At 40.3% G+C, this 20,927-nt stretch overlaps 1 protein-coding gene across 2 annotated transcripts in view; it reads right to left on the reverse strand.

Moving 5' to 3' along the window:
• Positions 1 to 17,314, reverse strand: part of PPP1CC (protein phosphatase 1 catalytic subunit gamma) — a 29,685-nt gene extending 12,371 nt beyond the window's left edge. The window contains exons 1-7 of one of the 2 annotated variants that reach the window (XM_032471887.1): positions 17,031 to 17,287; positions 7,598 to 7,729; positions 6,495 to 6,725; positions 2,572 to 2,676; positions 1,288 to 1,511; positions 945 to 1,079; positions 511 to 571 (exon numbers count right to left, since the gene is read on the reverse strand). In XM_032471887.1, the coding sequence (XP_032327778.1) occupies positions 511 to 571; positions 945 to 1,079; positions 1,288 to 1,511; positions 2,572 to 2,676; positions 6,495 to 6,725; positions 7,598 to 7,729; positions 17,031 to 17,085 (943 nt within the window). In that variant the 5' untranslated portion in view covers positions 17,086 to 17,287. Of the gene's footprint in view, positions 1 to 510; positions 572 to 944; positions 1,080 to 1,287; positions 1,512 to 2,571; positions 2,677 to 6,494; positions 6,726 to 7,597; positions 7,730 to 17,030 lie in introns of both variants that reach the window. The other variant, XM_032471888.1, reaches the window with a different exon arrangement.
• Between the last annotated feature and the right edge of the window lie 3,613 nt (positions 17,315 to 20,927).

A 20,927-nucleotide genomic window follows, 5' to 3' on the forward strand; every position in this document is an offset into this window, starting at 1 on the left:
TGAGAGAAAAAAAGCAATCCCTTTGAAACAAAACTAAAAAAAAAAAAATGTTCACAGTGGTTTGTAAAAACAGTATGCATTTTATAACAATAACATGTACAGATTGAGCACCCTAGGGCTCTCTTTATATCCTAAAGAAAATGAGCACTGACATTATTCATGAGCTGTACTGAATTAAAAAGATCAGCTGTACATTCATCCCCCAGACAGGATAAACTGTCCTGGGGAGTACAGCTTTAACACCATCATTGAAGTTGTTTGCAAAAGGAACAGAGAATTAAAAAACAAAACGTTTTTCCTTGGGAGTGGAGTCTTTCATTTGCTGTTATAACCAGCAAATACCATTCATTAAGTCAAAAATGGAAGGGGGGGGCCCCACAGACACTACTTGAGCAAGCTGACCAATACACATTACAGTTTTAAAAATGAAGGTTATACACTATATGTTACAAGTCCCAACTAGGCAGTGTCAAAATGACATCTATTTCTTTGCTTGCTTTGTGATCATACCCCTTGGAGGTGTTACAGGTCTCGTGGCATTTGGCTTCTTTTTCTCTGCAGGCTTTAAAATCTGCAAAGATTCAGAAGAGTGTATTTTAGGAAGTATACTCAACCCCAAATCTTAAATTTCTTAAATTTCCCTCAAATCTTTTGTTCAGGAAGTTTTTGTTTATAACTGCCACAACTTTGAAAGCCTCACAGCATATTAACTTTGAAAGCCTCACAAGCTGACAAATAAACATTTTGGTAATAAATGTTCTAATACAGCTATGAATCATGATCTGGACAAATTATTTTGCCTCTGCATAAAGTGACAATTTTTTAAAGAAAATAAGAATTCAGGCAACTCAACATAAATGAACAGCAGATAGTAAGTAGCACTTTTTCTAAATCAGTAAAATTCAGACAAAAGAAAAGGAAACAATGTTGAAAACATCCTCTACCTGAAAAGAACACATGAGTGTTTCGTCCACACTCATCATGGCACCTGCATTGTCAAACTCTCCACAATAATTGGGTGCAGAAAACAGAGTGACCAACTGCCTCTTTGCAAAAAATTCATATCCATCTTCAACCACCTTGGAGAGAAAACGTTTTCAGTATAAGTAGGTGCAAACTTTAGGTGAGTAAAACCACTCTTCAGTTTCCCATTGAGCCTGATATCCTGTAGGTCACTTCCAGAGACATTTTGTATAAATAAGCAATACCTACCCACCAAAATCAACAAGGAGAATCTGTGCTCACACACATGCTCTTAAGTGTACATGTAAAATTCAAAATCAATACCTGATGGGCTCTACATATAAGATCCAAATCATGCTTATGGAGAAATTTTGCAACCACTTCTGCACCAAATGTGAAGGACACTCCTCTGTCATTTTCACCCCAGCCTAAGACATCTTTATCGGGGTCAGACCACAAAAGATCACAAAGAAGACCTTGATCTGGTACATCAGTTGGTCGCATAATTCGCCGAATCTGCTCCATAGATTGAAGATCTGGTGATAAACCTATTAAATGAGAAAAAAAATGAAGAAAACAAAACCTTAAAAAAGGATTGTTAGCACGTTAACAGTTCCATTTGTCTACAGAGAGACTCAATGACTAACACAAAGGTTTACATTAAATCTTCGGCTATGTTTTCTTATTTAGCTTTGGTTAAAAAAAAAAGCACTGGAACTTACTACATGCACTAATTAGTGGGGCATGGTGTATTTAAACAGAATATGGAAAGTTATCTCAATATACAGAGCCCTAGAAAATTAAAATACAGTGACTTAAAAACTACTCCACTCTTCTGGGCACCTTTCTAGTTGATGAGAATAATGAACAGTGCATATCCTAGATTTTATTATTGCCCATTTGTGAAGATTGGGCATAAAGGATGCAAAAGTCGGGTGATTGGGCATAAAGTCGGGTGATGTAGCTTCCTAGGAAACCTGTATTGTCCAAGGAATATCAACTATTAGACCAGCTCAGAAGTAGCTGATTCTCATCTGAGTTTAAAATCCCATGTCCAACTCTACGAAAGCCAGTTTAAGTATATAAGGGAGGGCAGGGACAGTGGATTTATTAAAATAGTGAACTGGCTCTTTGATGCCTGTCTAATTTATGCCCACAGATGAAAAAAAAATCCTCTTTGCAATTATTAGATTAATTACATCATACAAAGTACAACCACTGAGCAAAACAACTTTTAACATCTAACTCAGAAAAATTTCTGAAAAAAGATCAAATACAGACCAAAGGAAAGTCTATTCACATTTTCAGTATTCTAGAGGATTTGGTACAGCATATAAATTGTTCATTTTATATTCAAAAATACTTTCTGCTCTATTTTCAACTCAAACTGGTTCGAGAGCCTAGAAGTCCCTGTAACAAATCAATTGCTTACTTCAGACTTGTATCCAAATGATCCTGGATGTGCCAGAGTGAACCCATGGAGTAAACATCGATAAAGGAGAATTATCTGACAGAAGAATCATCCCAATGATAACTCATAAATGTCAAAGTGTTCACACCCTTTAGAAGAGATCAAAATCTGTGTGGAACTAAAATCAGCCGACATACCTCCATGACAGCAGAATATTTTCTCATCCACGATGGCTGCTATCGGTAAACAGTTAAAGCAGTCTGTGAAAGTTTTCCATAGTTTAATGTTATATCTTCTTTTACCTGTGAAAATTTGGGGATGGTTAAAGCGTGACTGGTCTTCTGTAGGTACATTCTCTCAGGACAATTCCCCCAAGGAAAGATTCTGACTACCTTAAGTAAACAAAAACTACGCTTTTATTAAAAAACAGAAAATTAGATACATATGTATCTAATACTTGGAGATGTGTGATCTGTAAGCAACAACTTCAATATTTAAAAATTCCACGTAAGTCTGCAATCAGAATTCCAGATATAATGACTAAGGATTACCATTAAACCCCAACAATTATTTGGTAGCACCAACTCTGAAATCTAGTTTGTTTTGCCCAATCGCAACATACAGGTAGCTTCCTATTTCTAAAGGCAATTAAGAACAACTCATACATGTGCCATTTTCATCTTCCTGAGAGTTCACACCCATACCATCTCCCACCACCCTCAATAAGCTACTGGTACCCGATAATTTCCAGCCCCCCTAAATATTCTAGTAGGAAGCACAATGATAACAGGGGTACAGCTGCTTACTGCAGGCACACCAGGCATGTCCCTAACATGCTGCACAAACGCTTAGAACACTTCCCTCAGATAAGACATTAACAGAGTGGTTATGTTCCCCTGACTAGCCCATGTATCTCATGCTTTCTAGGTTCACTGCGTGATTCAAACAGAAGCATGCCTTTAAGTCACTCTTCCCCCAAGAAAATTATGTTCTGAGTTAAAAACCTAGTCATAAACTCTGGAAATACTTATCTGTCTGAATTGGCTGAGGCTGGCCCCGTTGTTGGGGTGTCTTTGACTCCTGTACCCAATACTAAAAAAACTCCAAAGGTCAAAGCATAATCTTATTCCTAAACCAAGAGTTTGTCCTCAGTCTCTTCTCCATTCTTATCCTGCAGACATTGAAAGTTACAGCTTTCAATGCACCCCCTTCTTTGAGAGCTACAGAAGGGCCCATGCAACAGGCTCCTGGACCACATCTCTCCCTCTACTGCAAATTAAGCCTGAAGATGAGCACAGGGTCGGAAATGCAATGCAAACTCAAACATCTAACTTCTCCCTTTACAGAGGAGGATTTTTGTCTTTTTCCCTAATAGTCTGTTTTTCCCTGACATGGGCATAACCCTCCCCATGGTTCACCCTGGTCTGTACTTCTTTGGAGGCCATGAATTCCCTGTCCCGTATCTTCCTTCACTGGAGGGTTCTGGAAGCTTAACAGAATTCCTCTCTACAAGTCTGAAGGGGAACCTGTGTACAATCACCACCTTCAATATCCAATAATGATCATCACACAAGAACAGGGCCGGGCTGTCTTAACCCCTATCTATTAAAGTGATTTGGTTCTGTCTCATTTTCTGCTGAAGTCCTTTGGTGAAGAACCATCCAGGGGCTCCCCTAGATCCTTCCTTTGCCCAGATGCTGCATCTGCCAGGGCTGACAAAATCTTTTCCATCTTGAAGTCTGCTTCACTCCTCAATTCTTTAGTTACATAACGCACTCCAGCTTCTCTTGCAGATTTCTTTGCTATTTTTGTTGGCTTCTCCATCGAAAATTAAGATTTTTCCTTCCCTTGTCTCTGAGCATCTTAACTAACTCCTGGGTCCCTGCTTTCTTTCCTCTCTACATTTCCTCCCTGAGGCCACTTCAGACACTAGGAGCATCTGGCTCTGGAAGGATTCCTGGATAATTGCCAAAGTCTCCTCAAACTTCCAAATCCTGGGATTCTAAGCCAGAACCCCTAATTGCAGTCTCTTACTACTACAGATCCGACAGCTCTGGTATCAGAAAAGGATAATACACATTCACATTTTATCTAATAACAGATACCTCAGCCTTTCTAGGACTGTAGTCATAAAGATAGGGGGAAAAAAAGATGGTATCATAGAGAGTGCTTATTATACTTAGGAAATTAATTTATCACGTAAAGCACTGGTTTTTAAATTGTTCCACGGAAATCTACGTTTGAATAAAATCTTTAATAAAATTATCAATTAAAAAAAAACTCAGCAAACCATCAACTGAAAGCCACCTATGTCAAGGACACTTTTAGGCCCACAAACAGACTGGGTGGCAAATTATACCTGCCTGATAGGAGAGGGGAAAGCTGGAGTACAAGGTCATTAAATCAGTCTTGAGGACAAACAAGTCAAAATTCACAACTATCAATGCTGATGTTTCTAAATCATTAAGGCATCTGTATTAAACAGAAACCAAAAATGATATAGCTAATACACTCACACTAGGATATATATATCACAACAAAGAGATCTTATGGATTTGAACTTCATCAATGAAAGCATCAAAATATTTGCTAACAGCTGTGTAAAAGGAACCCCCTTTTTTGAAGAGAACTTATGTATGTATGGTACTGGGGATTGAACCCAGGACCTCGTGCATGCTAAGCATGCACTCTACCACTGAGCTATACCCCTCTCACCCCTTCTTAACCTGTTCTAAAAAGTAGTATCTGTAACAAATATCCAAAATACAATGTTCTAAAACTCCCTGCCTCTCATTTCATTACCTAAAGAGTAGTAACTACCTTACTAGTACTTTTCTGGTAGACTCAGTGTCAATATCAAATATCTTTCTTGCTCCCCTCAGTTGTCCCAGTCAGTTCAGAACCTACAGGATTTTTCCTCTCCTTGGTAATCCCTCCCACCTCATCTTTATCAGCTAAGTCTCAGGGCCACAGACCAAGCAAACATAGTCATGGGAGAGGCTGGGAGTATCAGGGCTGAGTCTACTAATGTAACTTTTCTAGCAGTGAACTTCTAACAAATAAGCTAGCCAAACACATCTATGTGAAACTGAGATGGAAAAACACCAACTCCTACAGATTGGGCTATAAGTTATGATTATAGTCTAGGGAAGGGTCAACAGTGACAACGCTTTACTGGACTCATTATAATTATATTAGCAAGCACTAGTAATTCAAATTCCTTAAGCACTCCTCTCATGGCACAAACTGTGAATTCAAAAGGAAGGTGGAGGTAAGGATTTAAAAAAATATTAAAAAAAAATTTATAGTTATTCAAACAGTAGCATCAACAAAAAAATTCTCCACCAAAACTCATTATTTTCAAGGTTTAAAGAATCTTGTTTTTGTCAATTATCAACTCAAAGTGCACCTTCAACTAAATAAGCTAAAATGGGTCATAAAATGTATGAATTTTACAAATATTTTTAATTAGGTTAAAAAAAATTTTGCTTTCTCCTTTCAGCATAATTTTAGATAGTAACTGTCATGTTTCCTGGATGCAGATATATCAGAAGGGAAAAAAACTACATTACAAATTTCAAAAAAACAGTTATTTGTATACTGCAAGTTTCCATTCATATGAAATGTCTAGAAAAGGCAAACCTACAGAGACAGAAAGTAGACTGGTGCTTGCATAGGGCTATGGTGATGGCTGTACAACTCTATACATTAACTAAAAATCACTTAATTATACATTTAAAATAAACGAATTTCATAAAATGAAATTTTATCTCAATAAAGTTGTTGAAAACAAAGCTATCTATTTGGACAGATTCTCTGGTACTAAGAATTAAGTTATCCGTGAATATTCATCACAACAATTATCTTAAAGAAATGGCCACTGAGAGCAACAAATACCTCCTAATCTAACCATCACATCATAAAAGAATCCAGGGCATTATTATACTGCAGTGACAGTGTTATTTTTTACCCCAAAAAAGAAAAAACTAGGGTAAAAACAAGTTAATGAAATTATAAGGAGATTATAACACTGCATCTAAACTCTTAACAGAAATATGTTCAGTTTATGACTGAGTATCTCAATTTAAATAACTCTTCCTTAGACGTAGAAAGTACTTACATTCATCATAAAACCCATAAATTCTATTGATGCTGGCACATTCATGGTTTCCTCTGAGAAGAAAGAAATTCTCGGGATATTTGATTTTGTAAGCCAGTAAGAGGCAAATAGTCTCCAACGACTGCTTTCCCCTGTCCACATAGTCCCCAAGAAACAGGTAATTGCTTTCTGGCGGGAAACCACCGTACTCAAAAAGTCGAAGCAAATCATAGTACTGCCCGTGGATATCACCTAGAAGGAAGAATTCTGTTACATGGTGTCTTCATACTTACAGTTCAAACCACTGACATAACTAGCCTCCAATCTTGTATCATATTTAGTTCAATTGACCTTAATAAAAGTTTTAAATGTATGTGTATATCCAGAATCTCACACAAAACTCAACTAATTAAGAACTTATTTTGTGGAAAGGACTATTAACTCCTGCCAAGTGGCATGGTTTTCCTTCCAGGTCGGCTGATAAAGATTAGATCTCCGACAGCCCAGTCTCCGGTACTGTGTTGGCAGGACTGCTGCACTTCTAGTGAGCCCTGGCCCCCTGTGATCAAAGGTGCACACATTACACACACTCATGCATCTGGCTTTCAATTTCTCCTTGCCAGATAACACCAAAGAGCGTTTTACTTTAAAAATATGCATACAAGCTTTATCAACGTAGTCAAATATGCTAGAATAAATATAGCGTTTCTACTTAGTTTTTATACAGATTATCTGCATCCATCATGTAGACACAGAAGAACTACAAAACGGCCTCAAGGAAGGTCTATTTTTAGGTATAACCAGTGTTTCTTTAAGCTTAAATGTAATTCCTATATATTCATATAGTTCAGACCTTTTCTTAGCTCTCCATTCTGTTCCCTTTCCTTCTTTCCTTCTGCAATGTTTATATTCCTTTAGTGAAATAATTTTTACAAAATCTGAAGCACATCTAAGTAAACTAAGTTCATTAGAAGGCACTATTCTAAAGCCACAATTATTTAACTCAATTTTAGGTACTTTCAGGTTATTCATACATAGTAAATGGCTGACTAATATAAGGTCATCTACATATCCATGACTCAGTCAATCACCTAACCAAAGATAACGAGTGTGCCAAAACTTACCACATATTTTGAGTGGTGCTTCAAGTTCTAGTAGGATAGGCTGACTGAGAAAGATCTCTCGGGACTTTAAGCACAGTCCTCTGATTTCATTCTCCTGTAGCTGGACATTCTTACCAGGCTTGGACCCTCTCACTGTAGGAGAGAAAAACCCCAATTTAGTCAGGTGAAGTCAAAGTAAGATTTAACATAAAAACTAAAAATATCTGAAAAGATACAAGTTTTAAATAAAAAGGAGGCAAAAATTTAGTTTAACTAGCTTTCTGGCTGGGCTTTATTTTCATGACACTTAAAAAAAACCATGATTTTAATACCAAATTAGAATCTCAAAATCTTAGACAGATTTCAGAGATTATTTAGTTGCATTTTCTACACCAAGTTAAGATTTCTTTACACTATCCTGAACCAGGGGTCGGCCCCCCCTGTGCACGAACACTGTCAGAAACGTCTTCCTTTCAATGCTTGCTGAAATCAGACTCCCCGTGGGCACAGCTCCAAGCCTCGTTTCTGCATCCAAGCCAAACAATCAGCCTTGTTCACCTACAACCTGTCAACCAGGCCAGCTCTTTTTGCCTCCCTGTCTTGTCTTTTCTTCTCCAGCGTTACAATGAATTTGTATCTGTACAGCAGGAGACTGCAGAGATTGTCATGTTACTGAGTTGGTCCTAAGAATTCCTTGTTTTAAAATGTGAGACTGGAAATGCTCAGAATCCACCCCCCCCAATCAGGGTTTTTCACAAGGGTCCCAGATTTATCCTATGAAAAAACTTAAGTGTTGTTTTCATTTCATTAAAACACATTGTACACTTGTTGTGTGTATTTTGCTGTACAATTTCTGGGCCTGCACTTGTGAATACAATCATGCCTGTACAGGGCAAAGGAAGTCAGCGCGTGCTGTGAGAAAGAGGTTTCCTAGAAATCTGAACAGATTAAAATCAAGAAAAGGGAGACAGACATCATGGCACAGCACCAGGCGTCCTATACTCACAAGTGCCTGCATCAGAGCACTGAGTTCTACTATCAAAGTGAAGTACAACATATCCTCTGGGTTTCTAACAAGGCATTCATCAGCAGGTAGGAAGCAGTAGGAAATAAAATTCTGTTTTGATTCCAGTTATAACAGATTAGACATTCATTAAATACATAACAAATATAGCACTGAATTGCAAAATTCAACCTAATTTTATAGTTATGAACTGGCCTGCTTGCTGGCACAGTGGTTAAATACCGGGACTGATTATCATCAATTTGAAATCTAAGTCTTAACACGTGTTTTGTGTAAAAGATTTATGAAAGCAGGAATTCTCTGAATTAGAATTGAAGCAAAAACACAGGACCAGACAAAATATAGAATGTAAGGCTACATCTTTCCACCTTTAAACCTAATATAAAGCGATTTCGTTTTAGCAAAACCATGATACAGATTAAATCAATGTTGTCAATTTAAATTTTATCAGTTGTGGAGGCCTTGTTTGTATTTAAATGACAAAATCACTTAGCCTAATAGCTGAACAAGAGCAATAGGTTTAACTGGTTTTTACCTAGCTTTGTTCTGTAAATATGTTAGTAAAATTACAGAGTAATTAAAATTATAAGTAAAAAACCCCTGATGTCTGTTAAGAATTTTCTTCCATTAAAAGGGACTGTGTCCAAGTTTGAGAAATACTGTCTTAGGCAAAGCCATCCTTCAATCTGAATAGCCACTGAAACCCTGAATTCTCTGAAGAAACAAGTTTTGAGCAGAAATGGAATGCTGTGTAGAGGGGTATTATTTTTTTCAATGAAAGATAATAAACAAGAAAGGGTGACACAAGGGAAGAGGCAAACTCCTGAAAGGCACAACGAAGAGAAAATGTTGAGAGCACGCTGGACTGGGTGCCTGAAGCCCCACGTTGCTGTATTGGTTTCATAGCTTTGGGCAAATCACCTCTTTGGACCCCAAAATATGTAAACTGAACTAAATGACTGCCGTCTCATTCTGATCAGAATATTAAGAAACAAGAAGCAATCAAAGGCAAAGCATAGTAAGGATAACCTTTGACAGAAGATGCGAAACAGACACATATAATAATACAACAGCGACTGAGCAGTCTATAAAACAAAAGTCTTTCCCCCAGAACCACAGCAATTTTTTCTCTCTAGACACACATAGGAAAGAACGTAAGAAACACTCCTGGTTGAAAGATAGTGGGAGCCCTGCTTCCCTGGCCAGAAAACCCCAAACATCAGTGACTTTACCACAAGTCAGTCAGGAGCTGGGGCCGACCACGCAACCAGAAACTTTATTTTTGGCTCGGGGACTCCTGGACGCTTCTGCTTTCAACCTGAATCTTTTTCAGCAGAGCCCCACACTTATAAGTGAAGAGCGCACTCTTAAGCCTCAGGAGAGTATGCACTGACGGACACCTGTAAGGAACACAGGCTATACTTTTAGTATGAATGCTGCTATATTTCACCAATGCCATCAGATTAAACCAATGCTAATACAAATTTTTACTGTTTGGCAGGCTTCCCACCACCACCTTGAGACATAGTTCATGGTAGTTTTAGTTCTCTTCTGTTTTTCTGTTTGTCCTGAGTAGGAGTGCAGAGACTAGTAAAAAGCGATTTAATATACCCTTAATGTGCAGTGAGGATTAAACGCGGTTTTTCCAAAAATCAAGATTTTTGATGAACAGCGCTCATTACAAACAACACATGGTCCCAAAGCTTCTTAAATTCCCTACAATTAGCTTAAGGAATAAAATTATGAAATTAGAAACTCTGCCAAAACCATCTTCTACCAACTGGCAAATACCTGCTCATCTTTCGAGACTGCTTAGGTATCACCTCAAAAAGCTCTCTTACTCATCTCCTATCCATCTCCTCTCCCCTCAACAAGCCTGCTTTACTCTTCCTGAAATGCTCAGCACCCGTCACTGTCCAGTACATAGTGTGTATTATAGCTGCCAGCTCGCTTCCACCCATTCTTCTGGACCTCCTGGTAGAATGTAAACCCCATGACCACACCACTTGGTCTGCGGTGTACATGCCTTGGTCAGTATATGGCAGGTGCTCAAAATATGTTGCATGAACGAAGTCTGGATAAATCTCTAAGCACTGTTGATCTGTGACATTACAATTAATATGCATTCCAGACAATGTATCTTTGATCAGCAAAAAACAGTAACAAAATTTGTGTCTGTGCTTTAAAATTACAAAGCAACAGTGTCATTTTCCTTTTCCTATAGGTCTTACTAGAGTATTTTTCTAGTTGTGAAAATTTAGGATTACTCTTAAGTTTCAAGTTGAAGATAAGTTATCTAACGGAAGGTAAAGATTTCAAAAAGGGTTTTGGCAGTCCAAGTGAATGAACACTGTAGACATTTCTTTAAAATGGCCTATTAGCCAATAGCATAAAACTCTACTTCACTATTTTCAGTGTCCATCAAATAAATTTATTAGTTGTAGCTACTAACACGTACTGAGCACTTCCCATGTACTGTGCTAAGAGGCTGTACACCATTCAATTTTGCCATTTAATACTCATAACAATCCCATGAAGTTAGACACTGTCACTTCTCTGTTACAGGTTGGAAGAGGTTCAATGACTCGGTACAAGGTCAGAGTTTTTAAGGACATCAGGCCCTGACTGACTCTAGGTCTAAAGTGGTACTTCTACCCGATCACTCTTTCACTAACATGTTCTTCATTAAACTTCTAAACCAAAGGAGTTTTTACAGGACAAACTACTGAAACTCCAATATACAGTCACTGCTCCCTAAAAAAAATTTGATATGGGATATAAAATCATAAGGCATCTTTCCTTACAAATGGGAAGTATTAAGAAAGAACTAAATGATGTAATCTGTCTGTTCAGGCTATCCAAACTCATTTACCATGCTTCAAACATTGAACAAAATAGTTGCTAGCCACCCACTATATGCCAGACCCTGTGTTGGATCCTGGGGACATTCTGGCAACGGGATAGACTAAAACCTTGTTCTTCTTCTCAAGAGGCTCACATTCTAGTGGAGGACACAGGAAGTAAGACAAACTAAACTAGGTAACTGCAGATGGTTATAAACACTATAGCCAGAACTATCCCCCCATAAAAACTGTAAAACTGGAAGTTTATCTGAGGGATAACATCTTCAATGCCATTAAAAAGACAAAGGCTTGAATATCTATTTTAAGGCTATTAGCTATAAAGTAAAATGCAAACAACACAGCTCTGCTCAATAACATCAGTCAATACTTACTTCAAGGCTTAGAACTCTCACTGTGCTCTGTGCATGATGAGAGAAACCTACACAAAAAGGACACCGTGGAGGGGACAGTCAAGTTGTCTCCTCATGGTACCTTCCTAAGTAGCAGTTCAAGGAGGACGTATAAATTATTTCAACAACTGCCAAAGGAATTCAAAATACTCTAACAAATAAGAATATCATTTTCCAGGTAGAATGTTCCTCATAAATCCAACTGTTAGGCATTGCATAGAAATAAAACCAGTAGGCACTGTGAACATATGTAGGTTAGTGATCGAGATATTAAAATTGTCAACACTTTTGAGTAAAAGCTTTTCTTTATTTGGCTAAAATGGCAGATTCAGAAAAAATGCATTATGGCTGTTACCAGCAAAGACTGTTCCGTTCCAACTTATCTGATCTATTTATCTGGCAAATCACTAACATGAGCACATGATAAAAACTTGCACGCAATTTTATTGAAAATAAACGGTAAAAACTTGAAATAATAAAAGGATGCCAATAGTGATTATGCATAATGCCAGATTTTTTTCACAAAGCAACATTAACTTTTCTGACAGACTGTCAACATAGCAGAGACGAGAATTATGGAAGGAAATTTAAGACTACTTTGGGATTATTTATGAGGAATAAAAAAGTATTCTTTTTGCCCCTTAATTGTTGAAAGAAGGTCACAGAAAAGCAACAGCATACCCACTAAAAAAGCCTCAGCTGAATTATAATCAAGATTTAAAACCTAAGATTGGCACAACCAGTATAAAAATAAGTCAACAGAGATTTTCCTAATAAGATAATCCTATTAAAGTAGGTGGTAATCTTAAGAATATGCCACATCGCATTCATTTCAGTGACAAAATCAATAACCTCACAATATTTGACAGATGTAGGGAAATAAAACCTCCAACAAAAACAAAAAAAGTGAATATTGTAACATTAAAACTTTCTCACAAACAACTGAGTTCTTTTCTACAAAAAATGTAAGCCACAAAAATGTTAATCAACAATCACTTGGTTTCACTGCAAAGTCACCAGCAGGAAGACGTCCACTTTCTGACCATCTTAATTTCCACACCGTCACCCTCTCTCCCATCTTGACTTTCCTAACTGCTGGTGTTTGGGCATTTCTCAAGGCAGATAATCAGGATATAGCTGCAAAACACTGCTACTGCTCTCTATAAAGAACTTCAAGTTTTCCATACTGAGTGACACCAATTTATTGAAAAGTGTTTAATTCTCAATAGTCTAACTACCTATTTTGATAAAATACCACTGATTAGACGTCGACATCTGACCCTACGTTTATGAGTGGTTTTCATTTTCATAAGCCTTAATATCAGTGACATACACTTTCCTCTAGATGAGGGATGCCAGTCAATCCCAGAGTAGTGGAGAAACGGAGATTTCAGATAATCATCAAGCTCGCTAAGCAAAGCTCGCTAATTTGTCCCAGAATTCTGTAAACTCCAAAGGGACTGAACCTCCCGTACTCTTCTTGAATAAGACTTTCCAGTTTCCTCATTTAAAAAGCAATTCATATCAGAATATTATCTTCTTCACATTTCGATCTTTAAGGTCTACTAATACCCTCGACTGTAAATTAAATATACGATCCAGGTTGTGTATCATTTCCCTGCTTCAAGATCAGTAATCCGTACCTTGTCAAGAAGACTCCCTGGCACTGGCACATACTTTTGCAGAACTGGTCATTGTAGGACTGCAGTTTCAAAGATGCATGAAACAATCTAGCCAACCTCAACCATGGACGGGCTCCTAACACATGGCCCAGCACTGTACCCATTTGCCCAGCTTGGAGAAGGAAAGCCTGGCCGCCTGCTGCCAAGGCTAATATTCCCTCAAACACAACAGAATGACACACACCATCCGGTTAGATTTCACTGTCTCCTGCTACTACTGACAGGCAAGGGGGCACTGCAGGCTCAAGGAGAGTAATCCTTTCCATGCTGTGGTTTAGGTCTGGTGCAAGCTGCAGACTGCAGATCACGGCTCTAACAGAGCTTTCTTTTCTTACAGGAGAGGATGCAGCATACAACTGACAGAATTCTTGCCAGTTAGGGAACTAGTAACACAACTTTCATGTTATTACTGTCTTTATATAATGTCCTATGATAGCTGATCCCAAGGAAAGCCTCTAATTGTTAAAATTACCTGACATGTGAAGAAAAAATAATGGCAGAGGTCTCATTAGGAAAGATTACTTTTGCTTTCCTTGGTCAGCACTTCAAGATTTTTTTTTTTTTTTTTTTTGCCATTATGTTTGTCCTTTATTTTCTTCAGGTCCAGAGACCACTGTCTTTTCAACATTAGAATATAAACATATTCATGTTACACTGAAAAGCTAAACACACAGGTTACTTTTACAAATCAAAGGACTGAATTAGTAAACACTTCCTGAGAGCAAAAGCAGAGGTCACATTTAAATTACTAAAGCAACACAAGCAATTGTGCAGAGCCTGGCACAGTCGTGCAGTTTGACAACGGCCATCTTCAAAGCCAAGATGCTTCTCGCAAATCAGGGTGTGAAAATTAAGTTACAAATGCCTGCTTCGCAAGAAAACTGTTCACCATCACCACCACTTCTTCGCTTACAAAGTAAATTCGCATCTAATCTCACGTTTCTCCCACAAGGTAGGAATTGAGAGAAATCAACAGCTGGTTTATTTTCTAAATCCAAAGTTTTACTGTGAGATCTTTTAAATAATTGAACACTAGTAATACAAAGGAGTAACAACCTTAAGGTTTTATCACCCCCAAGGCCGACTTTCCATGGTGGGTTGCAGAAGTGATGCCTCCTTAAGGAAAAACTACAAGTTTAGAGTAGGAAAGAAGTGCAAAGCTGTAGTGACTAAAATCTAAAACCAACATGGTGTTTTCTTAATTAAGACTTCACTTTTGTCTTTTTAGTATTGTTACCAAGCTACTTCTCAACTAGCTTGCACAATCCTCTACCCTAAAAGAGGAGACAATTCCTAACATGTAAAAAATTCTAACAAGTTCACAAAACTTACACTCCCTCACTTTCAGATATACTTAAATCTTAACTGAAATTCTTAGAGAAAAAAGATTGTGGAGCATAAAAAAAAAAAAAAATCACAAAACTTATTAACATCTTCTACCTTGATCCTCAATGGATCATTTTCAACTGTTTTCTGGCAATTTAATATTGATGAGAAAAAAATTAAGTATTTCGTATTAAGTATTTTGAGCAGCTAGCTTATTTCTGAGGCATTAACACACACTGCTTCATTACATTAATTTTTAATTTAAAGTTTAAAAAACTATTAAGAAACAATGATTAATCTCATTTTAGATGATCCAAGTTTATCAAAGCAAATTTCTTAGAATAAGATTAATATTAACAAGATGGTATATGAATCCAAGAGTTATGTGCAACCCAGACCTTAACAAGACTTAACTAATCTTAAAATTCTAATGTTTGTAATCCACAGGTTCCATTTTTTCCTACTTTCTCAACAAAATGAAGCCCACCCCTAATCAGCCACATAGGTCCCTGCATAAATATACACAATTTACAATTTCTGAATGAAAAAAATTTTAAGTTCCTTACTGCAAACTGTTTTAATCCGTCTCTGGCCCACTGCTGCCTCATATATATTAGAGAACTGTATTAACTAGTATTAAAACTGCAGTTCTTATAATAAATGCCAGGGATTGAATGAATAACAAGGTTTTCACCCACAAACGAAAAACATTTCAGGGGGCTATTTAATGGGTTTTTCTTTTGAGAAAACTATAAAACACCCTCCACAGATTAAGAAAAGATATTTTCAAGAGTTCATTCCAATGACTTAATCAGAAGATCTGCAAATTCTAATACCAGAGCTGTCCAATCGTTCACACTATGGACTCCATCTCTCGCAGCATTTCTAGTCCAATAACATTTTACAACAGTGTAAGAGGCAAAAAACAACTCAAACTCAGCCAAATCTGTATCATCCAGTACCCAAATCAAGAAAGGTATTTGAATTCTTCCCAAGTTTGTAATTAGACTTCAGAATTAGTAGCCTCTGGAATTCGGGAGGGGTGGTGATGGGGGGTTCACTTCAGCGTCCTCTTTAAAATCCGAACTTCAAATGTCTCCCACATCAATAAGAGTCAATTGCCAGGCACGTCAGGAGTCTTAGATCAGCCAAAATTAAAGCTTCACCTTAACCTTTGCTTAATCACTAGACACCTCCTTCCTTCACACATAGGGTGAACTGAGTGAGTTCTAGCTCCTGGCTGCCTGGGTTTAAAACCTGATTCTAACTGTGTGACTCTGATCAAGTGACTTCATTTCTGTGTGTCTTAGTTTCCTCTGAAAAACAGGAAAAAATAATAGCACCTACCTCGTAAAGTTGTTCGGAGAATTACATGAGATCTGTGTAAAAGTGCTCCAAAAATGCCTGACACATAGTAAGCGCTTTAGGAGGGCTGGCTATTATTATGACTATTTATCAGATGAACGCAAAGTGCTTAACACAGAGCCTGACACACTGGAAAGATCCTAACGAAACTGTCACCATCGCTGGTTTCCTGTTCAGAAACACATTCAGAAAAGAGCGCGGAGACCTTTTTTCAAGACAAGGACAACTTAAAGAGAGTATTTGGGAGGGCAGGAGAAGGGTTTCAACATCGCCTTGAGATACAAACGTTCGTCACCAAGTAACAATAAACGGACCTCTCGACCTCCAGCCTCACAAAAAATTTAACATGGGCAGGATAGGAAAGAAACCCTCAAGCCCTGTGGAATCCATATCCCCAACTAATTGCTTTCCGAGAGGACGAGTACCAGAAAGTTCGGCACACTCCGTCCTGCAGGTTAGACTGGGGCCCCCAACCTTCTCTCCTACAAAGATTTGTCCGGTTTGTGGGGCGCATAGGGGTACGTACCGGAAACGTGGGGGTGGGGAGCGAATTTTTAAAATTTCATGGCCAGGAGGAAGGCTGCACCCTCTTCCAATGAATGAACGGAGTCTAGAGGTTCCGCGGGTTTGGCCAAGTGCGGGATCCCGGGCGGCCTCCCTCCGGCTGCTGGCCCCGGCCCCGCGGGCCAACTCGCGGGACTCACTGCCCTCCGCGCTGCAAGCCCAATAGGCCCCCCAAATTCCCCTCCCCCGCGAGTCCCCGGAGCCGCCCGCCTCCCTCAGCCCGCCTGCGGCCCCCTTCACCTTCCAGCAGCCGTTGGATGATGCTGTCGATGTTGAGTTTATCTATATCCGCCATCGCCTTCCCACCACCGACCCTCCCGCAGCGGCGCCGCCGCCGGCTCGCGCCCGGGATTCACACCTCCTTTCCCACGCCACGAGCACAGAGGTGGTGGTGGCGGCGGTGGCAGAAGCCGCGGCGGGTCCCCCCCCAACCGCCCCGCTCCCTGCTTCCTCCTTCTCTCCCCACTGGAACCACGAGAAGAACAAAATGGCCGCCGACTCCTTAGCCAGACTCGGGCGGCGCACGGATGCGCGCGGGGAGTGCAGCGGCCCGGCCGGGACTTCTTTATGGGCCGTAGGCCGCGCGGGAGGGGGCGGGCCAGGACTCAGGAAAGAGGCGGAGCCAGAGCGCGGGAAGGGGGAGGAGACGGTTGAGAGTAACTGCGATCGCGCGCGGAATCCTTCCGCCAAACGGGCCGAGTAAATAGGCCACCTGGCGGGAGCGTGAGTTGCAAAGTTGCACGCGGGATGTGGGGGAATGTGCAACTACGTGCCGGAGGACTGCGGCCTCCGCGGGACGCTAGGCAGTGGGGCTAGAAGTTTTCAGACCTTGCCCACGGAGAGCATTCGAGGGCCCTGGAATTCCCCCTTGAGGTAAATCTGGCGAGGAGGTCAAGAGGGAGAATAATAAAGAGAAGTAGGTTGATGTTTTTGGATTCAGATTTACTGGGATTTGCGGGGAAGGGAAGAGTTTATTTGATGACTAATAAAAAAAGTCTCCTCCCAGATAAATAAAAATGTTAACAGGTTATTCATTCTGAGTGGCGGAAATACGGTTATTTTTATGTACATTTTTTTTTGCGCAGTCTGTAACTTACATTTGGGGAAAATTTTGTTTTAATCCACCCTTGAAAAAATTTCATTATCCCTATCTTTGGCTTATCTTTCTTGAACTTGGGAAGTTACATAATTATAGGAACGGTTACCCTGATTCCAGCCAGAAGGTGAGCGAGTGTGCAGCAGATAAAGGGAGACATTTGCAGATTGCGAGCGTCGGAGCTCGGAGCTCGAAGCTCGAGGCCAGAAGAGCGGAGCGAGTTTGCACTCGCGGGCATTGCAGGGGTGAGGTCCTGGGTTCTGCAGACACCCCAGGAAACTTCGGCCCATTTCCCTCGGCTTCCCAGTCTCCCCCAAGTACATCTCTCTTCAGGAGGCCCCAAAATTTGCCACCTCTGGGGACTACATGTCGCCTTTAGCTGAGTTTGAAAGTGCAGCCTACACTCAGCAAACACATCTGCTTTCTTGGATCCTGACCTTTTCACTTAAATGCTTTTTCCTGCAGCACTTTACAGTTTGCAAAACCCTTTGCCTCCCTCCTCACCCCAGATAAGTTAATTTTGTTTCTCAAGTCACACAGGATGCATGAATTCCCATGCCGAAATGCCATCGTGTTGATTTGGCCACCCGAGCATTCAATCTCAGAAGTGGTGTCCTCCCAGGGCCCAAGAAGCGGTGGCACCCAGGCTCATGGTGGCAGCCAGGCTCCTTGCACGGGACCTGTGGCCTCCCTGCTGCTGGCATGGGGACTTCAAGATTTCAGAGCTCCCCTGTTTGGCTCAGCTGCCCACTCCACTGTCCCCAGTCACCAACTCACTCTCCCATGCTGTAGCTCTGTTCACTAGAAGACACACAAGTGTCATTTGTCAGTCCAGGGCACAAAGCCCAGTGGGTAACAGTAGGATGCCCGGCTCTGTTGTGAACAACTGTCTGTCAAGGTCAGGGTGGCTCTCCCCAGAGTCCACTAGACTTTGGGCTCCTTCAAGGCGCATCATGGCAGTGGCAATTAGAGCAGGAATGTGAAAGACAGCGATTCATTCATCAGACAAATATTTATGGAGCACCTACTCTGTGCCAGGCATTGTTCCAGGCAGAGAAACACGTAAGCAAGAAAGACAAGGCCCTTCTCTCATGGAGAGTCATCTAGTAAGCCAGACAGACAAAAAACAAAGATGCAAATAAAAATGTCAGCTTCTGATAAGTGCTCGTGGAGGGAAAAAACAAACACTGCACTCATTTTCTCTGTGCCAAAAATTATCTCACTGAAGCCCCAAGACAGTCCTAGGAATTATGTACTATTCCTGTCAATCACACCCATTTTGCAGATGAAGTGAGACACAGAGAGGGCTAGGTTGTTTGCCGAAGGTAACATAGCTATTAAGTTACAGAGTCAGGGCTGTAACTCAGGACAGAGAGAAACCAAAGCCCTTGTTCACATTTAATAAGTTCCTACTGTGACTACCAGTGCCTAGCACAACTGTGGCACATACTAGGCACATAACAAATGTGGGACCCAATGGAATGGTCTAAAGGGGTCTTTACGTACAATGAGCGCCATAATTTTCCATATACGAAGAAGCAGATGTGTTCATATCTGCTGACATCAGGGCTGGAGGGGGACTTCAGACTGGACTGAGACATGAGGAGGGCCTCGTCACATGCCGTTCTCTGCTGGGCAACTCCCCTCCAGAGTCCAGTTTCACTGGGATGTGTCTAAGAGAATTGGCTCTAAGCCTGAGAGTGGCATGAGCTCACAGGGTAGGCCTGAACGGCTCCCAGAAAACGGCAAACAGCTCTAGGAGGAAAGAATGAATCCCCTATTGGCCTTTTTTATGCCATTGTCAACACTTGTGTCCTCCCTAGGGACAAGCAGACAAACATTTACTTGCAGGGTAACTGTTCCAATAGCTGGAGTATCCCTTCCCCCTTCTAGTTTGCCTATCTGTGAAGTGAGGAGAAGGATTAAAATGTACTTTTTGAACTGTATTCCTTGGGTCCACAGAGCTTTCTTAGGGGCCTGAAGATGATGGGGTTCTGGTCCTCAAATCCTTGAATCAACTGACGCAAAACCATGGCACACAGTAAGCACTCAACCAAAATGAACTATTATCATTGTTATCTGCTTTAGACATTGAGTGTCCATGTAAGATTTCAGGAGAGGACTGTAGCCAAAATATTTGAAAACCAATATTTCTAAGGATACTTTAGACTTTGAGGGTGAGTCCCAGTGCCTAGAGGCTGATATGAGAGAATTAACCCAGCTGGGTAGGGACTGTGGTACACTGAGATGTGCACACCCCGTCAAAGGAGTGACCACTTTCCACCTCTAGGCCATTGGCGACCCTGTGGGAAACTGGGACCCAGTGTGGGCAGAACCTCTCAGTTTTCAGGGAAACTTGGGCATCTGGAGTTTTATGTGAAATGTTCCAATTTTTAAAAGTTGGTCATGGTGAGAAAGAATAGGAAAATGAATATATGTATATTCAGGTATGACTGAAAAATTGTGCTGTACACCAGAAATCGACATAACATTGTAAACTGACTATAAGTCAACTTAAAAAAAAAGTTGGTCATGAACTCAGATTCCTCTAAAACGCTGCGTGAGGCTGACAACGTGTATCCATGGACCACAATTGTCCCTAGGCCAACAATTTGGAATTCTGTTCTAGGAGGTTGGGGATGAACTCCTCCCACTCCCTTCCCCCAATTTAAGGAGCATTCAAGTTATTGTTAAATGATTCAAAGAAATGTTGTTGATGAGGTTTGCCAGCAATTCTGGACCTGCCTGGATATTCTGGAGATTTTGTGCAAAGTAGGGAACCATAGGAAGACATATGGGTGAAAGTGCTTTGACAAAGTTCACAGCTTTATTTCAATGTCCTGTGGTATTACCAGCAGCCACTGATATTTTTTTTGGCAAATGTTTATTGAGGCCTTACTCCGTATGAGAAGCTGGAGACATAGCAGTGAGCAAAGCCGCCCAGTCTCTGTTCTCATGGGACTCCCAGTCTACTGGAGGTGACAGACAGGAACAGAGAAATCACTGAAGAGGCTAATTTCAGAGGGTCGTGAGTTTTGTGA

The sequence above is a fragment of the Camelus ferus genome, chromosome 32 (assembly GCF_009834535.1).
Source record: "Camelus ferus isolate YT-003-E chromosome 32, BCGSAC_Cfer_1.0, whole genome shotgun sequence".
Lineage (NCBI taxonomy): Eukaryota > Metazoa > Chordata > Mammalia > Artiodactyla > Camelidae > Camelus > Camelus ferus.